Source organism: Rattus rattus, chromosome 5 (assembly GCF_011064425.1).
Source record: "Rattus rattus isolate New Zealand chromosome 5, Rrattus_CSIRO_v1, whole genome shotgun sequence".
Classification (NCBI taxonomy): Eukaryota; Metazoa; Chordata; class Mammalia; order Rodentia; family Muridae; genus Rattus; species Rattus rattus.
Genome location: NC_046158.1, coordinates 53,976,850 through 53,999,073, shown reverse-complemented (window position 1 = coordinate 53,999,073; position 22,224 = coordinate 53,976,850). Strand labels below are relative to the sequence as shown.

The 22,224-nt window shown below is 45.1% G+C and overlaps 1 protein-coding gene across 1 annotated transcript; it reads left to right on the top strand.

Annotated features, from left to right (window-relative positions):
* Positions 1-1,920: 1,920 nt before the first annotated feature.
* Positions 1,921-21,548, top strand: Prkra (protein activator of interferon induced protein kinase EIF2AK2). The gene is made up of 8 exons (XM_032903531.1): positions 1,921-2,181; positions 2,676-2,845; positions 6,383-6,464; positions 9,490-9,568; positions 10,494-10,611; positions 12,840-12,934; positions 18,126-18,300; positions 20,902-21,548. Exons 1-8 carry the CDS (start codon positions 2,117-2,119, stop codon positions 21,057-21,059), a joined length of 942 nt encoding a protein of 313 aa, XP_032759422.1. The 5' UTR covers positions 1,921-2,116; the 3' UTR covers positions 21,060-21,548.
* Positions 21,549-22,224: the final 676 nt, after the last annotated feature.

The following is a 22,224-nucleotide window of genomic DNA, read 5'->3' as shown; positions in this document are numbered from 1 at the left end:
GCCTGGATATGATCTGCAGTGGCCATCATCCAAGAGGAATTCCTTCACAAGTCCAGCAGGTGAATTTTGGCAACAGAAAAGTGCTTTTTGAACCTTCACAGTGTACAGAGCCTTACACCAGCATTTCTCTCTTCCTGGATTTTGTATCCTTATGAAACAATGTGTTTAATACCGAATATCAACTCACAGGCTAGAGAGAAACAATTGGATGCAGATCTCTATAGGATATTGAAGGCTTTTAGTTACTATTAAGTTACATATTAAAAACTGCTATGGAGGTCTCTGACTCTGAAACTAATGGCTCAGACCACATCCACTGAGGAGTCCTGCTGAATTGATGTCCTTTCTGTTGCTCACTGCTATCCAATTACTCAACCTATAAAAATATTTATATAAAGTTTTGGCTTATTTTCAAGGAATTTTTGTGTACCCATTTAAATTAAATTCTAGAAACAAACCTGTACTGTGTTGTATGGCCGTAGGTGGTTGATATATTTTGAGTGTCTCTGTGGTTGTTACAATATAATATTCATTAACACATAAGTGTAATAACATTATTGGATAGTAACCCAGAACTAAAAGAGAAAACAGGCTTAATCTAAGGCTCAATAGAATTCAATTTGGTTCGATTCTGGATATTTTGTTCTTGCTTCCAAGTATATGTATGAGAATACAACCAAAACAAAATTTCATCACAGAACCAACTACTTTTGTATATCAACCTAAACATTTTATTAAAAAAAAGCTTTTAGGAGTCTTTCTGTGAGAACATTTCCAGAATTCAATTCTAGAGCATCAAGTAAACACAGGAGCCATTGTGTGAGTAGTTCACAAACCTCTAAGACTCTCTGTGGTACTGTCTGACACACCCACAACACACTCTGAAGGTGCAACATTCCAGGTTAACATCGTCACTCCCCGGTGCACAGGTCAGTCAGAAGAGCAATCCTGGAAACTGGAGTAAATATCCTTGCTGTCCACCTCCAGCATCTCCTTGGGGATCCTACAAGCTCCCAAAGCAGAGGTTCTAAACCTGTGGGTTGCGACCCCCTAGGGTTGCACTAGAGTAGCAAAACTACAGAAATGAAGTAGCAACGAAATAATATTACGGTTGGCGGGGGTGGGTTGGGGTGGGGTGTCACCACAATATGAGGAACTGTATTAAAGGGTCACAACATTAGGAAGGATGAGAACCACTATCCTAAGCCTGCAGGCCACAAGAGCCTGCCAGGCAGCAGCGAGCTCAGGGATGCAGGACTCTTAAAACTATCCTCATTCCAGGATAGCCTGCCTACCCAAGATACCCTAGCCGGCCCTCTGCGGGTCTCAAGTTTCGGGGCCAAAATCGGAGAATTTCTTAGCAATTTAGCATTCGAATTTTCAAATCTTTTAAAAAGTAGTTCAACCCTTAATCTTTCTTCCTTGCTCCTCAAACATGCTAGGTTCGTAGCCTACTACAAGCTTTCTCTCCGAGAAGGAAGCCGCCTCCCTCTAAGGACAAAGGACTGAGGCTCTGCACCACTAAAGGCGGGAGGGGAAACTCGCGGAACCAACGCGGGGTGCAGGCCGGAGTTTGGAAGAGCCATGACCGGCATGGAGGCGGTGCCTAGATACATGAGGGGCGGGGCCGGGCGGTCAGAAGCTTTGGAAGCGGAGCGGGGGCGCCAGCAGGAGCTGGGAAGAGCCACGACTGGCGGAGAAGGCGGGACCAGGCCACAGGAGGGGCGGGGCCAGGCGCTGAGAAGCTCTGGGAGCCCAACTAGGGCGCAGGCCACAGCTGGAAAAGACAGACTTGGCAAGGGGGCGGGGCCCGGGGAACCCGGAAAGGGCCGAGCACTGTGGCAAAGTGGAGCAGGAGCATCCCGGGGCGGAGCATGGCAGGGAGGGGCGGGGCAGAGAGGCTGGGCAGAGAGGGGGTGTGGCCGGCTCTTCCGCGCCGAGGCCCCGCCTCTCCTTCCCTCTCCTCCTGTCCTTTTGCAGGAGGGAAGCAGGCAGCGATCTGAGGGGCGTCCAAGCGGTAGCGCGGGCACGCTCCTCTCGGGAACTGGCCGACGTGGAGAGGGAGGACCCAGATTCTCACTGCTCCGATTGCTGTGGCCAGCCGTCCTTTCTCGCCATGTCCCACAGCAGGCATCGTGCCGAGGCCCCGCCGCTGCAGCGCGAGGACAGCGGGACCTTCAGGTCAGCGCTGGGCCGTCGAGGCCGCAGGCCCAAGACGGGTGGGCAGCGGGGCAGGGGCGGGGAGCCGGCTGTCCGGCAGCATTCTGGGTAAAGCTCTCTCCCGCCCCCGGCCTGGCTCTGGGCCCGCCCTCCGGGCCCTGGGGGTCTGCCGCGCGCCCCGCCCCTCCCGTGACCGTAGGCTACTATCCGATCGGGAGGAATTAAACAAGGGTGCCTCGCAGACCCGGGTGTAGACTTGATCGAGCCTGCAGCGTCCAAACCCACCCGGTTTCTTTCAGCATCCCTCCCACCGCTCTCAAGTTCTCTCTACAGACCTCTCTACTCTCCTCTGTGGGCTGCAGCACCCGGGGACAGGTGCGCGCCCAGGCCTTGCAACTGACCCTGGCTTCTGGCAAGCCACAGAACCATTTGTGACTGTCAAAACTGACAAGTGGATGCTTTTGCTTCCCTTTCAGCTTTGACATGCAAAGCATACGTTTTTCTGGTTTTTGCAGTTTGGGCAAGATGATAACAGCTAAGCCTGGGAAAACACCGATTCAGGTATTGCACGAGTACGGCATGAAGACCAAGAACATTCCAGTTTATGAATGTGAAAGATCCGATGTGCAAGTACACGTGCCCACTTTCACCTTCAGAGTAACCGTTGGTGACATAACTTGCACAGGTCTGTATGCAGTTAATTCCCCATGACCATGTGGATTGGAGGTCCTGGTTTTGTGTTGTTTTTCAGTAAGGAAAGTGCCCTTTTAATTAAGATGGCTGTAGGGGCATACTCTGAAGACAAGAGACTCCAGGAGCAACTTCATTTGTTTCGCTCCCTAGTTTTGTCTCGCTAAGATAAAAGGAAACTCAGAAACTCCAAGCATACCACACACACACTTTTCCCTATACCTGGGGAGCCTGCTAAAGTTCCTCTTAAGAATTAAAAACTGGAAATATTCTTGGAGCTCCGATAGCTAAGTCGGTGGGTGCTATCGCCTTTCAGAGTTACAAAGTTACCAATGCAGAGGCTAGTAGGCATGGCGTCAGAATTTTCCGAGGTTCTCTTTTTTTTTTTTGGTTCTTTTTTTTTTTTTTTTTTTTTTTTTTTTTTAATCGGAGCTGGGGACCGAACCCAGGGCCTTGCGCTTCCAGGCAAGCGCTCTACCACTGAGCTAAATCCCAACCCCGAGGTTCTCTTTTATGGACACATCTCGAACTTTGTATTTTGGTACCACGCTTGAGTCCGGGTCCGTGGAAAATCAGGGAAAGGTAGAAGACTCCCATACTGTATCCCTCCAAGCTGCAGTGCACAGTGGCTTCTAGTTCTAGATACTATGTAGGTATTTTGTATAAAATTGTTTACCCCTTTTACTCATGAAGTAGCAACTTCAAAGAACTCTTCATAAGACACATGCCCAAGGTCACACAACAATGAAGTTTTAAAGTTCAGATTCATGCCTTCTTTCAGTCTGAGCCTGAGAAAGTGTTTCCCGGAGTTGCCATTTGTAAATGTGGACACTATTTTCCTATATACCCAATTAATTGAAAACATAAAAAAAATTGTTGAATAGTTTAATTTGTAAATGTATAAAGAAAAAGTTAGGAAAAGCTCAAGTTCCACTGTCTGCTAGTCTGAGCATAGCATAGATTCAAATGTGGGGATCTAGGGTTGCCTCTATTCATTGAAGTCATTGAAAAGAACTGAAGCTTTTTAAGTTTTTGCTTGTGTGCAGATGGGTGGTGGAGGCGCACTGGAGGTTTTCTTATAGAAACCCACAGGGTTAGGATTGAGTTCCTGCTGTAGCTGGTTGTTTCCGGATATTTGAGAGGAATGTTCAAGAAAAGAAAAGGCCATTCTCCTCTTCAATGCATTTGGGTTACAGATGAACAACCTATTTCAACCATTCTGCCTTAGATCTCCTCTCCCACAACCCTGTCTTCCTGCGGTAACTTCTCGGTCTTCCAGGCTTCAATTACTATCGAAAGAGGAATTCTGAAATCTTTGTCTTCAGCCAAGAACAGAACATATCCGCCTGGGTGCTTTCTGGGCTTCTTTGCTTGAGCATATCAGGAAAAGGCATCTCAGACTACTGTCCCAAACTCAGCCATCTTTTCACTTAAACTCAGTTTTTTTTCTTACATTTTTTTTTTCTTTCTGGGAGGCACCACAGTCAGTTGGCCAATAGAAGCTTGAGGTTGTCTTCCTGACTCTGTCCTGTCCCCTTTTCCCCTGTCCTTGTGTCTCTGTTGCCATAAACCCCTATCTTCTGGAAAACTGTGGAGTCAGTTTCTCTTGCTGCCTGTGCTCCAGAGCAGAGGTTTTCAACCTTCCTAAGGCTGCAACCTTTTAATTCAGTTCCTCATGTTGTCCCAACCTTAGAATTATTTTGTTACTACTTTATAACTTATGAAATTGCATACTTAATTTTGTTGCTACTTCATAGTTTTGCTACTGGTGTGAATTGCAATGTAAATATCTCACCCCTGCGGGGGTTGAAACCCACAGGTTGAGAACCTCTGGGCTAGACCATTGTTATCTTTCTCTTGGACTAAGGTTCCTATCTTGTAACTGCTCTTTCAACTTGGAATCTTGTGGTATCCACTCTGTGGGACAGCTAATGTCCTTAGTTGTGAAGCAGAGACTTACTATGTAGCTCAAGCTGACCTTGATTTTTCTTTTAATCCTCCTGCCTCCACCTCCCAAACTCTGGGCTTATAGGTATGCACCCCCATTGCCTAACTCAGAATGGTTTTCCTAGCATTCTAATTTGTCTCCCTCTTTTTTTTTCTTTTTTTTTAAACAAAATTTATTTACAGTCCATTTAGTGATCCCCACATCGCCCAAACTTTTAAAATAAGCCCCAACTTGCTAGCATGATTTACAACCTTCTTACAATGTCAGCAAGGAGCCTCAGTACCACACGGGCACTTGGTAGGAATGCAGAGCATCAGGCCCTTGCCAGATGGTGGGATTAGAGTATATGCTTCAAAAAGAAAAACTTCCCTGGCAGTCCTTGTACACACAAAGGATCGCAAAGGACAGATTTATAATTCGAATCACCACCCCTTCTTCTGCACCCCTGCATCTCAGAATCCCTTCCATCGAGCCCACAGGCTATTCATTCTCAGCTCCTTGGGGCCCTGAGAACACTGTGTGCTGTGTTACAGGTCCTCTGCTCAAGGTGTTGGTTGCTTAGCTCTTCCTCACTTGACTTGTCTTCTAGTCGTCCATATCGTTCCCCTTTCTCCATGAAAACTTCCTGAGTATCTCCAAAAGGAGCTAAGCGGCTTTTTTTGGGGGGGAGGGCAGTTTCTGGTGGGGGCTCAAGTTAGCCCCCAAGTCTCAATCCTCCTGCCTCAGCCTTCTGAATAGGTGCAATTGCATGGCCACAGATGGCAAGCTTCTGATCTTGTTGCCACCTTACAGCTTGAACTGAGACTGGTTATAATATGTTCTTTGTATTTCAGCTATCTGTTAGCAGACATTGGGCTCTCGGCCCTAGAGAACAAGAGATTCTTTTAGTCTTGTGCCACATCCTAAGTGTCTGTTTTAGTAGATAAGAGAGTATCGAGCCCCGTGTCCTGATACTTCAGGGTCACACTTGAAAATATTTTTCCATGAATTTGGGGATTTGGACTCAGAAGGAGACGATGGACTTCGCCATGTACCTTATGTGGCAGCTGAAATGAAGATGATGCCAGTCTTCCTGCGTCCTCCCCTGATCCACCCATGTTAGCTATACAGACTGTGGGGAGGACTTGGGATACAAGCTTTACCTTACCCTTCTCTGTCTCACTCAGTGTGTAATCTTGCCTGCTCAGCTCAAACAGGGACTCAGTGGCTTCTCTAAGGAAAGCCTGCTGGAGAAGAATTTCCTATTTGTCTAGGAATAAAGGAAGAACAAAATGCTGAGTTCTGTTTCTTCAGGAGATATGATAGGGTCTGGCTTATTCCCATTTTATATAATACATATATATGGTATAGAAATAGTGTTTTATATGGGTGTACATAAACTCAAATACGTAGTACTTTTAAAACTGGCTTTAATGTGTCAATTTCACGTGTTGAGAGTTTTACTAATACAACTGCAGGTTTGGGTGGATAGTTTCAGTATCGAGTGAGCATGCGTCTAGTGACTTGGTTTTGCATTATGAGAACAGCTGTGAAACCCATACGTCTTCACAGAGACTGAGAGCTTTCCTCCCGTCTTTAATTCAGGTGAAGGGACGAGTAAGAAGCTGGCGAAGCACAGAGCTGCAGAGGCTGCCATAAACATTTTGAAAGCCAATGCAAGTATTTGGTGAGCTAAATTTCTTTGTATTCCGCAGCTCAGAGGTTTCATGGCTGAGGTAAGATGAAAAATTTTAATATGCTCTCGAAAGCGACAGAGCAAACAATCGTTAGTATCTTCATTCTAAAATTTCATGTCTGTGACAGCCTGCCATCCCTTATAGACAATTTAAGCCTATTAATCTGGTCGTTAACTGTGGAAGGTAGGCTGTCATGAACTAGGTTTTGCTGGATGACGGAGAGCAATCAGTATTTGTGGCAGATATTAATATTCTTAGTATGGATAATTTTAATCACACTAAGGTGTAAAATGGGAAAAGTCAGTAAAAGTAGTACTTTCTTTTCTTTTCTTCTTCTTTTTCTTTATTTGTTTTTGGTTTCTGAGACAGTTTATTAGTGTAGCCTTGGCTGTCCTAGAACTAGCTCTGAAGACCAGGCTAGCCTCCAACTCACAGAGGTCCACCTGCCTCTGCCTCCTGAATGCTGGTATTAAAGGCCTGTGCCACCACTACCTGGCCAACTTTCTTTTCTAGCCTAGCTGGCCTCAAATTCATTAAGTAGCCCAGGCTGGACTCCAGCTAACAGTTCTCCACCTTATTCTCCTTGAGGCTAGCATTAAAAGCATGTGTTGCTCTATTTAGCTGAAAGTACTCGTAGGCGTTCTCATTTGGAAAAAAGGATCAAGGTGCGTCTTTCCTGTATCAAATCCAGGCGGATGTTAAGTGGGGCAGTATTTCCAGATAGTTCCAGATGGAAATGTCTGCCATTGCCAGTGCTTTTAGAAAGAGTACTGGTCCTGCAGCATCGTGTGTCTCATAAATGGAGCCTTTGGCTTCCACTGGGCACACTGTGGAACATGGCGTGCCTTCAGCTTCTCTTACACACACCCAGAGATGCCTGGAGTTTAGTCTTGTGTGATCTTCCATAGTTGGTGTTATTGTTCTCTAACCATAGTGAGACTTACACTTTAGGGGTGTGTTTAGGCTCCATGCTGTAGCTCTCTCTTCCCCAGTCACTCTCAAGCTTTCGGGTAATTTTCAAATACCGAGTGACACACTTACTTTCGAGGTAAGTGGTTGCGCCAGGCCAGCCTTGGACCTCCCAGGTGCTTATCTCCCAGTGGTCCTGAATATCCGTGACTTACACTGGCTTTCAGTCACGCTTCCGGTAGCTCAGCTTTCGAGCTCTTCCACTTGTTGGCGACCTTGCTGTTCTGTGTAGGCCAGAGGTCATGCCAGGGCGTTGGGTACATTTGTAGAAATCAGCATACAGCACGTTCTCGCCGCATGTGGGCACTTCACTTTGTCACCATGGAACGTTCCCATGCGTTTGTAACGGTAAGCAAGCTTCGCTGTGTATCTGTGCTTCTTGGCAGGTAAGATGAGAATCGCTAAGCTGTAGTCAGGCCTACATCGGCCTGATTTAATACAGAGGCTTCCTCACGCCTCCGTCCCCATTATTTGCATAGCTTCGGCATACGCATTGTAAGTGAAGACTTGTCTACTTCATCAGCCTGGGTGAGACGTGCCAGTCGGAGGCGATGGTAGCAGCCGCGTCTCCTGTCATGGCGGGAGTGTCACGCCATGGCTTCAGTTGTTTAGGTGCTTGACAGCTTCTTCAAAACTAGGCACTGGTTTCCCAAGTAACAAGTCATTTCCAAGTCCCTTGAAGAAACTGTTCTCTTTTCCCGGATTATAATCCCCCTCCCACACACATGTTAAACCAGAGTCATATGGGATGTGTTCTCTCTGCAAGATACATCGAAATCTTAGAGGATTATATGGCGAGCAGATGACGGCACGGATTTTTCTTGCCTGGCTATCTGGATGAAAATGCATTTATAACCTGTGTTACCACATCGCTAGGCTAACTTTCCTGGCTAACAGTTGTCTTCGTTTCTTTGTTTTGTTTTTTGGTAAAAATCAGTTTTAATAGTAATGTACTTTATACATTCACACACACACACACACACACACACACACACACACACTCTTAAAACTTCAATCATGCATCTGTATGACTCCTACCCCTGTCTCCCTCCTTCCTCCTTGTCCGACCCTCCTCTCCATCCCAAATTTCTGATCTCTTCTTTAATTGGTATCACTCCACGTACTTTTCCTGGGACTGTTTTTAGGTTTATCTTTATGTGTGTGCGTGTTTTGTCTGCATATGCGTATCTGTACTGCGTGTATGCCTAGTGCCCACAGAGGACAGAAGGATGTATTTAATCACCGGAAACAGCTGTTATGGGTGATTGTTTGCTCTCCTGACCCCATGGGGACTGGGAACCAAACCCAGGTTCTCTGTAAGAGCAGTGATTGTTTTTAACCACCTAGCCATCTTTCCAGCCCTTACTATGTACATTTAAAGTATTTTTTATTAAGCAACTGTTATGTACAAAGCACCACAAAGCTTATCTAAATAGGTACATCAGTCCTACAACCAAGTAGTACGCAGTGAGATTCAGAAGTTGGCTGAGGAGTGCACAGGTTGTGTGTAGCATTGAATACTTTATGACCAGATGACTTTTTAAAGATCCAGGCTAGGGGTTGGGGATTTAGCTCAGTGGTAGAGCGCTTGCCTAGGAAGCGCAAGGCCCTGGGTTCGGGTCCCCAGCCCAAAAAAAAAAAAAAGAACAACAAAAAAAAAAAAGAAAAAAAAAAAAAAAAAAAAAAGATCCAGGCTAAATTTTTTTTTTTTAATACAGGGTCTTGTGTAGCTCAGGCTAGCCTCAGACTTGCTGTGTTTAAGGGTAGCTTTAAGCTCCTGATCTTCCTACCTCTACCTCCAAGCGTGGCCCCAAATAGTCAGGGATTCAGAAGATTAAGATATTCTGATCTATTGAAGTAAAACAATAGGCATCTGGAAACAAGGCTTATGCAGCCCCAGGATAATGAGTGGATTCCCAGAGAAGTCGGAGTGAGGGCTTTCAGCCCTCCTAGAAGGGCTGAGCTGGTTAAATAGAGAATGCACTATCATTTACTTAGTAGCTTGGAGGAAGTCATTTTATTTAATAACACTCTAATAATGTTTAGCTTTGCAGTTCCTGACCCCTTAATGCCTGATCCATCCAAACAGCCAAAGAACCAGCTGAATCCAATTGGCTCATTACAGGTAAGTTAGCTTTCCACACTATCTGTCTACAGACCAAAGGATAAGACTTTGTACTATCGTAAGGGCTAAGGCAAACAGTTGATGTTCTAAACACCATGAATGTTTTGTCTTCTTTCTTTTTTGTGTTTTTGAGACAGGATCTCTCTATGTGTTCCTGACTATCTGGGATCTTATTAATATAGACCAGGCTGGCCTCGAGCTCACAGAGATGCACCTGCCTCTGCTTCCCGAGTGCTAGGCTTAATGGCGTGTGCCACCGCACCTCAGCACTGAGGCTTTTGTTTCTAAGTTGTGATCAGTGCACTCTGTGTAGCCAGCTTGAATTATTTTCTTATTAACCTGCTTCGGATTTTCCTCTTGTTCAATATTTGCCTTTATTTGGTGGACTGGTTACTCAATATAAGCAGACCTTGGTGCAACAGGTCTATACTTTCCTTAGCCAAAAGGCCAATAGCAGCTGGGTAACTGTTTTTATGCATCAAGGGTATACAGTATTTCTCACTGATCTTGTAACCTACCTCTGTCTACTTCTGTCGACACAGAATTTACACAGAACCTTAGTTGTGCAACTAAATTCAAGAGAAGAGAGGTAGCCTACTTAATTGCTTGATTCCAGCAAAAAAAGAAAAGAAAAAAACCAAATGTAGCCTGACTTTCTTATTGAATGCAGGCGTCAGCTCACTGAGGAGCAGAAAGCACCATCAATGGCACAAAGCTGCTTTGGTTTGGGCATTGTGATAGAATGATATAGAATGTGGGTCTGCCTATGGGAAATAACAGGGTGTTCCCTCAGTTTCCCATTGGCCAGCACAATGGTTCTTTTCAAGCACGTGACTAGAAACAGAATCAGCACTGAGGAACATCATTTATGTGACTGAGCCATTGAATAGTTAAATTTACTATTATAACCTCATCAATTTTACAGGAATTAGCAATTCACCATGGCTGGCGGCTTCCTGAATATACCCTTTCCCAGGAAGGAGGACCCGCTCATAAGAGAGAATATACCACGATTTGCAGGCTAGAGTCATTCATGGAAACTGGTACTCGATTCTTACAATTAGAGGCACTTGCACTGTTTTTAGATGGGAAATTGCCATAGAAATTTCTGTCACATGGCTTTTTGAGTATTGATGTCTCTTTTCTACTATCTTTGACTTTCTGAGAATAGTTACATTTCTTAATTTGATGTTTTAAAAATGAGATTGTAACGGAAAAGACAGGCAAATTATAGGCTCTGTGCCGTAAGTAGTTATCACTGGATTGGAAAACGGGGGTGAAGAATGAGAGACTGTGGCAAATAAAAACCAAACTGTGGTGAGTTTCTGAGGGTATTCTTCCTAGAAGTAGAATATTTGTTCAGTGCATATGAGGCCCTAGTTTCAGTCCCCAGAATCATAAAATATAAAGTAGAAATAATAACATAAATGACAAAGATAATAGAGTTTTATTTTCTAGTTGTAGCAAATTTTGTGTTATAAAGGACAAACTATGACAAAAACCAGTCACTTTAAAAAGTCCTAGTGAGGGTCCCTGTGTTGACTTCTCTGGCATGCTTTGGTCAATTCTAAAGTCGATCAACGTGGGATGGTATGAGCTACCGGTGCAGGACAGTGATAGGGTGTAGTATATGTGAGCCCTGGGCCAGTCCCCAGTACAGATGAGAAAAGCAAAATAGAGCACATAGGGTTCTACCTTAGCTGGAGATTAGACTCAAGTAACAGGCCAGGGTTTACTCTTAAGTGTCCGTGTGGCCACCACGGAAGACACTGGGCCAGAAGCAGGGCCATCCTTCAGCTTATGTTCTTCATGAAGTCCTGGATTTAGATGGTTGAGCAAACTTCCTGGTCTCCTTGACTTCTGTTTGTTTGTTGTTTGCTTGTTTTCTGTTTAGTGATGTTGGGTATTTAACACTCAGCCTGTCATGTGCTAGGCAAGTGTTCTGTGACTGAGTTTATATCCCTAGTTGTTTTTGTGGTTTCCTTTTTGAGACGGGGTCTCCCTACTACGTATCCCTGGCTGTTGTGGAACTCACTCTGTAGACCATGCTGACCTTGAATTTACAGAGATCCAACCACCTCTCCCTCCCAAGCACAGAGATTAAAGACACGAGCTACCATGTCTAGCTATTCCCGGTTTTTAAATCTGTACAAGTATAGAAGTAGATATTTAACATGTTTTTCAATTCCAGTGTCTCCTATACCTATATTAATTTTTTAATTCACATAGTTGTCAGCATATAAAAGATTATAAGCAAGAAATAAATGTTAACAGGAATTATAATTCAGGTGTATTTGATAAGTCTACTTGGTCAGAATGAAATCATATATGCTTCCTGTGCTAGGTATAGAGAAAGATTGTAAGGACTGGGCTGGGGAGGTGCTTTGGTGATAAAATGCTTGCTGCATGAACATAACTTGCATTTGAATCCTTGGCACCCACCTTATGGCCGGCTGGCACAAAGTAAGGCCAGTCAGTGCTCTGACATGGTGAGCGCCAGACCCTGCCTGGAAAACAAACAAACAAATTTTAAAAAACAAACAGAACTGGAGAACAGCAGAGGAAGATAACCAACATCAGCCTCTGGCCAGTATGCACCCTAACACAGGTGGGCTCAGACACACACACACACACACACCACACTCCCACACACACATCACATAACACACACACACATACACCACACACACATCACATAACACACACACACCATACCACACACACACACCCACACACACACACACACACACACACACCATACCACACACACACATACCATACCACACACACACCATACCACACACACACACACCACACTTTTAAAAATACAATAATTAATGGTTATTTGAGGACTGGTGGTATAGCTTAGTAATAGAGCATTTACCTAACATGTAGGCCCCTGTCCCTGGCTTTGAATCCCAGCAATTTTGTCTGTCTGTCTATCTGTTTGTCTGTCTCTCTGTCTCTGTCTCTCTGTGTGTGTGTGTGTGTGTGTGTGTGTGTGTATGTGTGTTTCACTTTGGCAGCTAAATGCTAAATGCTGGCAGATTTAATAAAGGTGAACACAGAAGGATGTGGGAGGTGTGGTATGTTGAGATAAACACACAGTGTATGTATATTACAACAAACAGAAATGTCAGTGAGGTAAAAAGTATTGGGCCAGCGTATGAAAATCCTGAGGTATTCACTAATAAAACACAACTCTGTACACATTCCATCATTCTCAGTGGACATTAATTTCTAAATCTACCATTTCTTTTTCTTTATTTAGGAAAGGGGGCATCAAAAAAACAAGCCAAGAGAAACGCTGCTGAGAAATTCCTCGCCAAATTTAGTAATATTTCTCCAGAGAACCACATTTCTCTAGTAAGTAATAATCAGACAGGATTTGAACATAACCGAGTATCTACTGCAGGAGATGCCCCTTCATTGCTGTGTTGCAGCTTCAGAGTTGCGATGTTTAAAAATCGTTGCGTTTTATCTATGACTCCAGGTTGCATTGCCTCCTGTATGGGAGCCAGGGTTGGGTCAGGTAAGAGGACTTGGGAGACACAGTTAATTCAGAACTTCAGGCTGGGATCTGCAAATGGGAGCTCAGCTAATTGCTCTGCAACACTCTGTGCTTAGCATGCAGGAGGTCCAAAAAGCAAATTAACTAACAGGGCCTCAGGTGCTGCTTTTATTCATCCATTCCTCGTCCGCTCATTCGTCTGCACGTTTAATGATGGTTCGGTGAGCTTGTACTGTGTCAGGTACCGTGGGATACAGGGCACAGCCGGCTTCTGCCCCTGACCAGTTTACTCGCCGGCTGTAAGAGGAGTACACTAGAGATGGAGAGTCAGATAGCGCGGGTGTATGGCAGCACACGAACATGGAAGAAGGCATCCGGCCAAGACTGGGGTTTCAGGAAAGACTCCAGGAGGAAGTACCGTCGAAGCTGAGGCCTACAGAATGAAAGTAGGGGGAGGGAATTCGAGAGGGAAGATGGCAGGCACAGAGTCCCGGAGTAAAGTGCTGCATTTGGTACAGAACCACAAGTGTTTCCTAGATACATCCAGATCCCAGGGTTGGAGGGATTCTCAGAGTGAGGCCAGGCCAGCGAAGAGCGGTCATGTCTTAAAGTGGCTAACTACACTAAAGGGACTGCCATATATACATACTACGGGCAGTGCAAAGTTGTTAGTGAATTTTATCCTGGCAGGAAAAAAAAACTAACTTGTCGGTTAGGAAGGAAATCACTTGTTTGGATTATAGGGAGTAAATGAATATTAGGACCAGAGAGACCACCGGAATGGTCTTATAGAAAGTGTATGCACTATAACCTAAACTAAGGTACGGCAGAAGAAATGGAGAGAAATGTGTATGTTTTTAAAATTCCTTTTAGAGGAACTGGAGAGATGGTTAAGAGCACTCACTGCTCTTGCAGAGAACCAGGCTTGGTCCCCAGCACCCACTCTGGTGGCCCAACTCTAATGGCATCCTTACAGAGCTGATGGTTAATTTACAGGGGGTGGGGGAAGCAATCTTTTCAATAGATGCTAAAAAGATACTTGTAGCAGTCAAAACTCATTAAAAAACCCAAAGTATTAGAAACATGGTCAATGTCTCTGCATTGCGATACACTCATTAAAATAAAAATAACACAGGACACCAAGTAAGAGGTTTTTGTCTGACCTTGTTCTAGAAACATAGATGACAGGGAACAGAATGAAGTCGGAAACAAGAAAAGATGAGGTACACTGATTACGAGATGCAAATAATCTGATTTTTTTTCCTGTAAATGCCTGGAGAGATGGGAACAGTGGCACATTTGGGAGGCAGATGCAAGAGAGGCAGAAGTTCAAAGCTGCCTTTGACTACACAGCAAGTTCAAGGCAGCCCCAAACTACATGAGACCCTGTCTCAAAGACAGTCAGAGAATGTGCCAAGTATTAATTAGCACGTCTCCAAAGTATCAACTGGAGGGGTTAAGAAGAGCAGGTTAGCTCATCGCTTTGGGGAGGGAGCCTGAGGGCGAGGAGAGGGCGCAGCAGGTGGTTGTCCTTTGTTCATGCTTGTGTATTTTATTTTTCCCTGTGGTAGATATGCCTAGATTCAGAACTGCCTGAGAGCTTGGTGATGAGCTGGCTCAGCTGATGAAGTGCTTGCCATGCAGGTGTGAGAACCTGAGGTCGGAAATCTAGCACTCATACAAAAAGCCAGGCACAATGGCCTATGAGCCCAACCCTGGAACGCAGAGGCGGAAGGGTCCCTGCTGGTCAGCCAGCTGAGTCTGTGGGCTCCAGATTCAGGGAGAGACTCTGCCTCAAACAACAAGGTCGAACGTGAGTGGGGAAGATGCCTCTATTGACCTCTGGCCTCCACACACATATGTAAGCATGTTCTCACATGTACGACAAGCAGACATACACCATACCACACACACACACACACACACACACACACACACACAACATGTATGACCAAAGTTTTAAATTTACAAATAAAAACACATATTTTATGGAAAAGTAGAAAGTCTATCTGGAAGAAAAAAATGGTATAATAGAAAAAGTCAATAATTTTCTTATTTATAAAGCCAAGAGCTGTTTTCAATATCTGGGGTAGACTTGAATAGAAATGTGCAGGATTCATGTAGAAATACTTTGAAACCCTACTGTAGAATATAATAGAAATTAAATTAACATGGCACTGTTTCTTCTTTTCATGCAGAGACTCAGTATAGTAAACATTAAAAATGTAAGCTGTCTTACTCTAACTACCAGAATTCATTTTGGAGCGCAGTAGGACTTTAACAAGCATATCTGGGAAAAGGAAAAAGCAAATGCTTGAGCACAGCACCTAACAAGCAAGAATTTGAGATGGGCTAGGGTGCTTGCCTCTCTGAGAATAATGCAAAGTATGCATCTGTAATAAAGCCGGTTACTGCTGGGAGCAGAACAAGACTCTGGAGTCCTGCAAATGCACAGCTGCCTTGTGATGGCAGCAGTGGGATTTCAGACCAGTAAGGAAAAAGAGATGGTCCAGGTGTGGTATGGACAGCTGACAGACAGGTGAGAATGTGATGGTCCAGGTGTGGTATGGACAGCTGACAGACACAGGTGAGGATGCGATGGTCAAAGTGTGGTGTGGACAACTGACAGACAGGTGAGGATGTATTGGTCCAGGTGTGGTGTGGACAGCTGACAGACACAGGTGAGGATGCGATGGTCTAGGTACAGTGTGGACAGCTGACAGACAGGTGAGGATGCAATGGGCCAGATGTGGTATGGACAGCTGACAGACACAGGTGAGGATGTGATGGTCCAGGTGTGGTGTGGACAGCTGACAGACACAGGTAAGGATGCGATGGTCTGGGTGTGGTATGGACAGCTGACAGACACAGGTGAGGATGTGATGGTCCAGGTGTGGTGTGGACAACTGACAGACACAGGTGAGGATGCAATGGGCCAGGTGTGGTGAGGACAGCTGACAGACAGGCGAGGATATGATGGTCCTAGTGTGGTGTGGACAGCTGACAGACACAGGTGAGGATGCGATGGTCCAGGTGTAGTGTGGACAGCTGACAGACAGGTGAGGATGCAATGGGCCAGGTGTGGTGTGGACAGCTGACAGACAGGCGAGGATATGATAGTCCAGTTGTGGTATGGACAGCTGACAGATACAGGTGAGGATACGATGGGCCAGGTACAGTGTGGAGAGTTGACAGACAGGTGAGGATATATTGGTCCAGGTGTGGTGTGGACAGCTGACAGTCACAGGTGAGGATGCGATGGGCCAGGTATGGTGTGGACAGCTGACAGACAGGTGAGGATGTATTGGTCCAGGTGTGGTGTGGACAGCTGACAGACACAGGTGAGGATATGATGGTCCAGGTGTGGTGTGGACAACTGACAGACACAGGTGAGGATGCGACGGTCCAGGTACAGTGTAGACAGCTGACAGTCACAGGTAAGGATGCAATGGACCAGGTGTGGTGAGGACAGCTGACAGACAGGCGAGGATATGATGGTCCTAGTGTGGTGTGGACAGCTGACAGACACAGGTGAGGATGCGATGGTCCAGGTGTGGTGTGGACAGCTGACAGACAGGTGAGGATGCAATGGGCCAGGTGTGGTGTGGACAGCTGACAGACAGGCGAGGATATGATAGTCCAGTTGTGGTATGGACAGCTGACAGATACAGGTGAGGATGCGATGGGCCAGGTACAGTGTGGAGAGTTGACAGACAGGTGAGGATATATTGGTCCAGGTGTGGTGTGGACAGCTGACAGTCACAGGTGAGGATGCGATGGGCCAGGTATGGTGTGGACAGCTGACAGACAGGTGAGGATGTATTGGTCCAGGTGTGGTGTGGACAGCTGACAGACAGGTGAGGATGCAATGGGCCAGGTGAGGATGCAATGGGCCAGGTGTGGTGAGGACAGCTGACAGATACAGGTGAGGATGTGATGGGCCAGGTACAGTGTGGACAGCTGACAGACAGGTGAGGATGCGATGGTCCAGGTGTGGTGTGGACACTGACAGACAGGTGAGGATATGATGGTCCAAGTGTGGTGTGGACAGCTGACAGACACAGGTGAGGATGTGATGATCCAGTTGTGGTGTGGACAGCTGACAGACACAGGTGAGGATGGGAGGTAGTATATTTGTATGTGTGTCCTTGTGTAGATAGATTGCATATCCCCATACTGAAGTAAATCCAAGATCAAGAATTGAACATGAATAGAACTCTTAGAAGTCACAAGCAATCTTTTGAAAAGAATCTTAGAAAGTCTTTTTAACTATACCTTAACATCTAAAATCTGAAAGCTAATCAGTCCGACTAGAACCTACAATACAGCCAAAAGCTATAAATAAAATCAACATAGCTAAAACAAACAAAGAAGTCAGCTTTTGTACACGTAAAGCCAGTGCACATCAATTAAAAAAGAAGTCCAGTAGAAAAATATGAAAGAAAAGAAAAATATTCAGTGTATTCATGCCAAATAAGGTATTTTCAACCATTTAGGTTGGTGAAAGCTACACGGTTCGATAGATAACCAGCTGGTATTGGTGAGAGTGATAAACAACCAGGTTGGTAACTGTTCGATAGATAACCAGCTGGTATTGGTGAGAGTGATAAACAACCAGGTTGGTAGGTGGTGTGTAAATTAGTTCAGAAGTCAACCTAGCAGTATTTCCTACATTACTTAGGTATGTGGTAGGGGGCAAGGTGCATATATATGGAGGTCAGAGGATACCTTGCAGGAAGAGTCACTTTGAGTCCGAGGGATCAAACTTGGACATCAGACTTGATATCAAGAGCCTTACCTGCTAGGCCATCACTCTGGCCCAAGTTGTAAGAATTTATCAAAATAAAAGCATTTCTGTGGGCAGTGTCTCTCCTAGACATACATAATACTGGAAGGAAACAAAGCCGGGTCCTCTGGAAAAGCAGCCTGTGCTCTTAACCTCTGACCCGTCTCTCCAGCCCCCGACAACTGCGATCGTTTACCCTGGTACTGATGCTGGAACTGGCCCAATTAGGAACTGAAGTTTCCCTCGTCTCTGCCTTTTAGACGAATGTGGTCGGACATTCCCTGGGATGCACTTGGCACTCCTTGAGGAATTCCCCTGGTGAAAAGATCAACCTCCTGAAAAGGAGCCTCCTCAGTCTGCCCAACACAGACTACATCCAGCTGCTCAGTGAGATAGCCAAAGAGCAAGGCTTCAGTATAACATACTTGGATATAGGTAAGCTTTCTCATCTGCCCCGACATGTTCTTCTCAGGGTCTCATCCACCTCTCGAATACCTACCTGACCTTGCCTTCACCTCCCAAGTGCTGGGATTATGGGAGCAAAACACCACTATGTTCCACCTCTGGATGTACATTTAATTCAGTTTATACGTGTGTGTGTGTGTGTGTGTGTGTGTGTGTGTGTGTGTGTGTGTGTGTGTTTAGTGTCATGATTGTAGCATCAGAACGCTGTGATATCCCTATTCAAACCTTAATGAGATGTGGAAACCTCCCTGTCAGAGCTGCAGGCTCTGGGAAACTAGAGCTTAGGGGCTAGAAGAACCTGCAGTGGTCTTGGCAGCCTTAAGACTGATCTATGAGTCAAATGCAGAGTCTGAATAAACAGCAGACGATGAAGAACCTGAGGAGCAAATGTAGACAGGTGGTCAGAAAACGGCCGACGAGAGACCATTTGTAAGTGTTCATCAGTGTCTTCAGTTTGCTGAAGGATTGGAATACGTGGGTAACTGAGCCATCATGAACAGGAATAAGGGAAAAGGGCAAAAACAAACACAGATGTGGGATAAAGAGGAAGCCTGTGAGGAAGGTTTAGATGTGCGCTGATGGTGCTGTTGACTTGCTTCATACCAGCTAGAGCTGAAGAGTTCAGGAGCATCCGGAAAAGGCCTTTGACCAGCTCCAGTGCAGCTGCTGCCAGGGAAAACAGACAAATGAGCTGGGCACGATGGACAGCGTTTGGGAGGCTGAGGCAGGAGGATCACCATAAATTTGAGACGAACCTAGCTATAGAATGAGTTTTACACAGCCAGAGCTACAGAGTAACTTTCTCAAAAAGGAGGAGGAGGAGGAGGAGGAGGAGGAGGAGGAGGAGGAGGAGGAGGAGGAGAAAAGGAAGGAGAACAAACAAAGCCCCCACAGAGGTGTTCAACCTCATTAGTTCAAAGGGAAATGTAAGTTAGTGCAACATCAACCTCACTAGATTCGCTACAGTCAAGAAAATAAATGGAAGAAAAAGTTTGTGAGATTTCAGTTTGGAACCTCATAGATTGGTGGTCAGATGTAAAATGGTTCAATTACCAGCAACTCATGTGACCAAGCAGTTTCACTCCAGGAAATTAAAACTAGTATTCAAATACCCATAGTCGCGTGTTCATAGCACCTGAGTCCCAAGAGCCAAGAAGTGGAAACAACTCAGGTGTTCCTCAAGGAGTGAGTGGATGAGCAAACTGTCAAGGATACATTGAACGAGCTGTCACTCTGCCACACAGAGAAGCGTGGTCTAATGCCTACAGCAACACAGACAAATTGGGAAAGTATTGCGCCAAGTGAAAGAAGCCAGTCGTAAAAGGCTCCAGGGTGATCCACTGAAACAGTCAGCGCAGGCTGGGTGCCAGGAGTGGGAGCGGAGGGACTTGGAAGGATAAGTGTCTGAGGGGTCCAGGTGTCCCATCAGGTTACACAAATAGTTTGGAAATGGACAGAACTGTGGGTGTAGTAAATGGCATGGAATTGTTCAGTTTCAAAATAGTTGGCTTCAGGTCAGTTTTTCTACTGAGGGACAAAGTCCTTAGATGCGATAACTAGGATCACTCATTCAGTAATCCTTTTGCTATTGAGCTATGTCCTTGAAACTGAGTGACTAAATATTATGATTTAACCATGGTCACTTTAAAGTTATTGTCGAGTGTGTGTGTGTGTGTGTGTGTGTGTGTGTGTGTGTGTGTGTGTGTGTGTGTGTCACCATGTGTGGGATCAGAAGACAACTTAGTGGAGTCAGTTCTCTCCCCATCTTTACATGGGCTCAGGGCCCGAGCCCGGGTTCTAGGCTTATGCAGCAAGTGCTTTAGCCCCCTGAGCCATCTCAGCAGCCGCCATGGCCGCTCTAAGTAAACCACATTTTGTGTTTCAAACGTGTACTTCTCCCCTTCACTTCACCACCTGTGGAGAGTGACTCATTGGTTGATGAGAGCGTTTGTTCCCTGGGCTTCTGTGTTGTTTTTAGGACACCATAACCCAGAGTTCGCCATGTATGATCTTTCTATGTATCCAAGTAGTCACATTTAGAGTTCCCTTGGAGATGTCATAGGAATGCAACAGTCAGCTACAGCTGACCCCAGCCCTGATATCTGATCGTGTGGGCTGATAGTCTGGTATCAGCGTTTCTTTCAGGTTTCTTTAGCTGATCATGTTACAGCTGAGCATGTGGGGAGGATGGTGTGGTTGTCTTATTTTTGATTGGTTTTTTTTTGGTTTGATTGATTGGTGGTTGTTTGACTTTTTTCCCCCTGTGAGTATCTTGCTTTATAGTCCAGGCTGGCCTAGAAATGGCTTTATCTCCTAGGCGAACCTAGAATTCTTTGTATGGCTCAGGCTGGCTTAGAATTGGAAGTCCCCTTGCTTCCACCCAAGTGCCATGGAATTCAGATCTGAGCTGGCACCCCCCACTCCCTGTCCGTTTTGTTTGCATAAATATTGGTGCGTGACTGAGGTAACGTACTATGGATGCTTCAAAACCAATGAAAACAAATGCTTTTCTAACGTACTTGCTTTACATGTACACAGCGCTAACCGTCTCGTTGGCATGTGTCATTACAGAGGAGCTGAGTGCCAACGGGCAGTATCAGTGTCTCGCAGAGCTGTCCACCAGTCCCATCACCGTGTGTCATGGCTCAGGCATCTCCTGTGGCAATGCCCAGAGTGACGCCGCTCACAATGCCCTGCAGTATCTAAAGATAATAGCAGAAAGAAAGTAGGCTCGGAGCAACTGAGGAAGTCTTTCCAAAGCGCAAAGAAGTTTCCCTTGCGCCTCTTCCCAGTAAAACATTTACCGTAATGTACGTCTGAGTGTCCTTTCCAAATCCTCTTCGGATTCCCTCAACTTCCCAGATTTAATCGTCTCCTGGTAGTTGTTATTAAGCTCTTTTTAATGGCTTCAACTTTGTATTGGTATATTGTGTTTATAAACTTTGTACCACAAGACTGAGTGTGGCATCCATTTTACAGGGTCAGACACATAGGTTGAACCTGCATGTTTGACTGTAAGAGTGAAGGGATAAGAGCACTGCTAGCAACAGTCTTACTGGTGCTCAAACTCTTCTGTGCAAAGCTTTGTGAAGTGGATTCTGAAGAACCCTTTTAGACTAGAGTGTTGAGGCTTGTGATGAATGTCATTGCTAAATTTCAGGGAACATGGTCGGTTTGCTATGTATTTGAAACCATGGAATAAAAAGCTGTTCTTATAATGGGGACTCTGCTCATTTTATTAAACAGCTACTCGCTTGATCTTAGCTTTATTCTTTGTAGACAAACTTTCTTTTGAACATTTTCAGTTGTATTGTCTACACGCCACTAGCTTACTGTGGAGAGTGAAAGTAAAAACCCTCGGCCTAAAAAGATCTGCAAATGTATGTACTGAAGAAGTACTCCATATATGTACCGATTAAATACTGTATGAATTGATTATGCAACTTAGGCCTTTGACATAACCATTTGTAGATGAATTGGTAGTTTTAAAAAGTGTTAACAAAATACAAACAACAACACCAGAAACCCTTTCAGTTCCCTCAATTCTTTTATAAGAATATTTCAAAGACATGATTTGATTCAAAGGCTAGAAAAAATGCCGGAGAGGTGGCCCAGTGGATAAAGGTGCAACCAACACTTAAGTTGAGTCCCTGAACACATGGCGGAAGGAGAGAACTGACTCTCACAAGGTGTTCTTTGACTTCCACAGAAGTGCTGTGGCATACATATGTGCACAACCAATCAATCAATAAATAAATGTAAAAATGTACACATTTTAAGTTACAGGGAAAGGAAACAGTGCTCTGCTGTATTTAAAGATAAGAAGGAAAGTAGGCTCTTAGGAACTCAGGAATTTTTCTGCAGTGCATAAGAAGTTTCCCTCCCGTCTCTTTC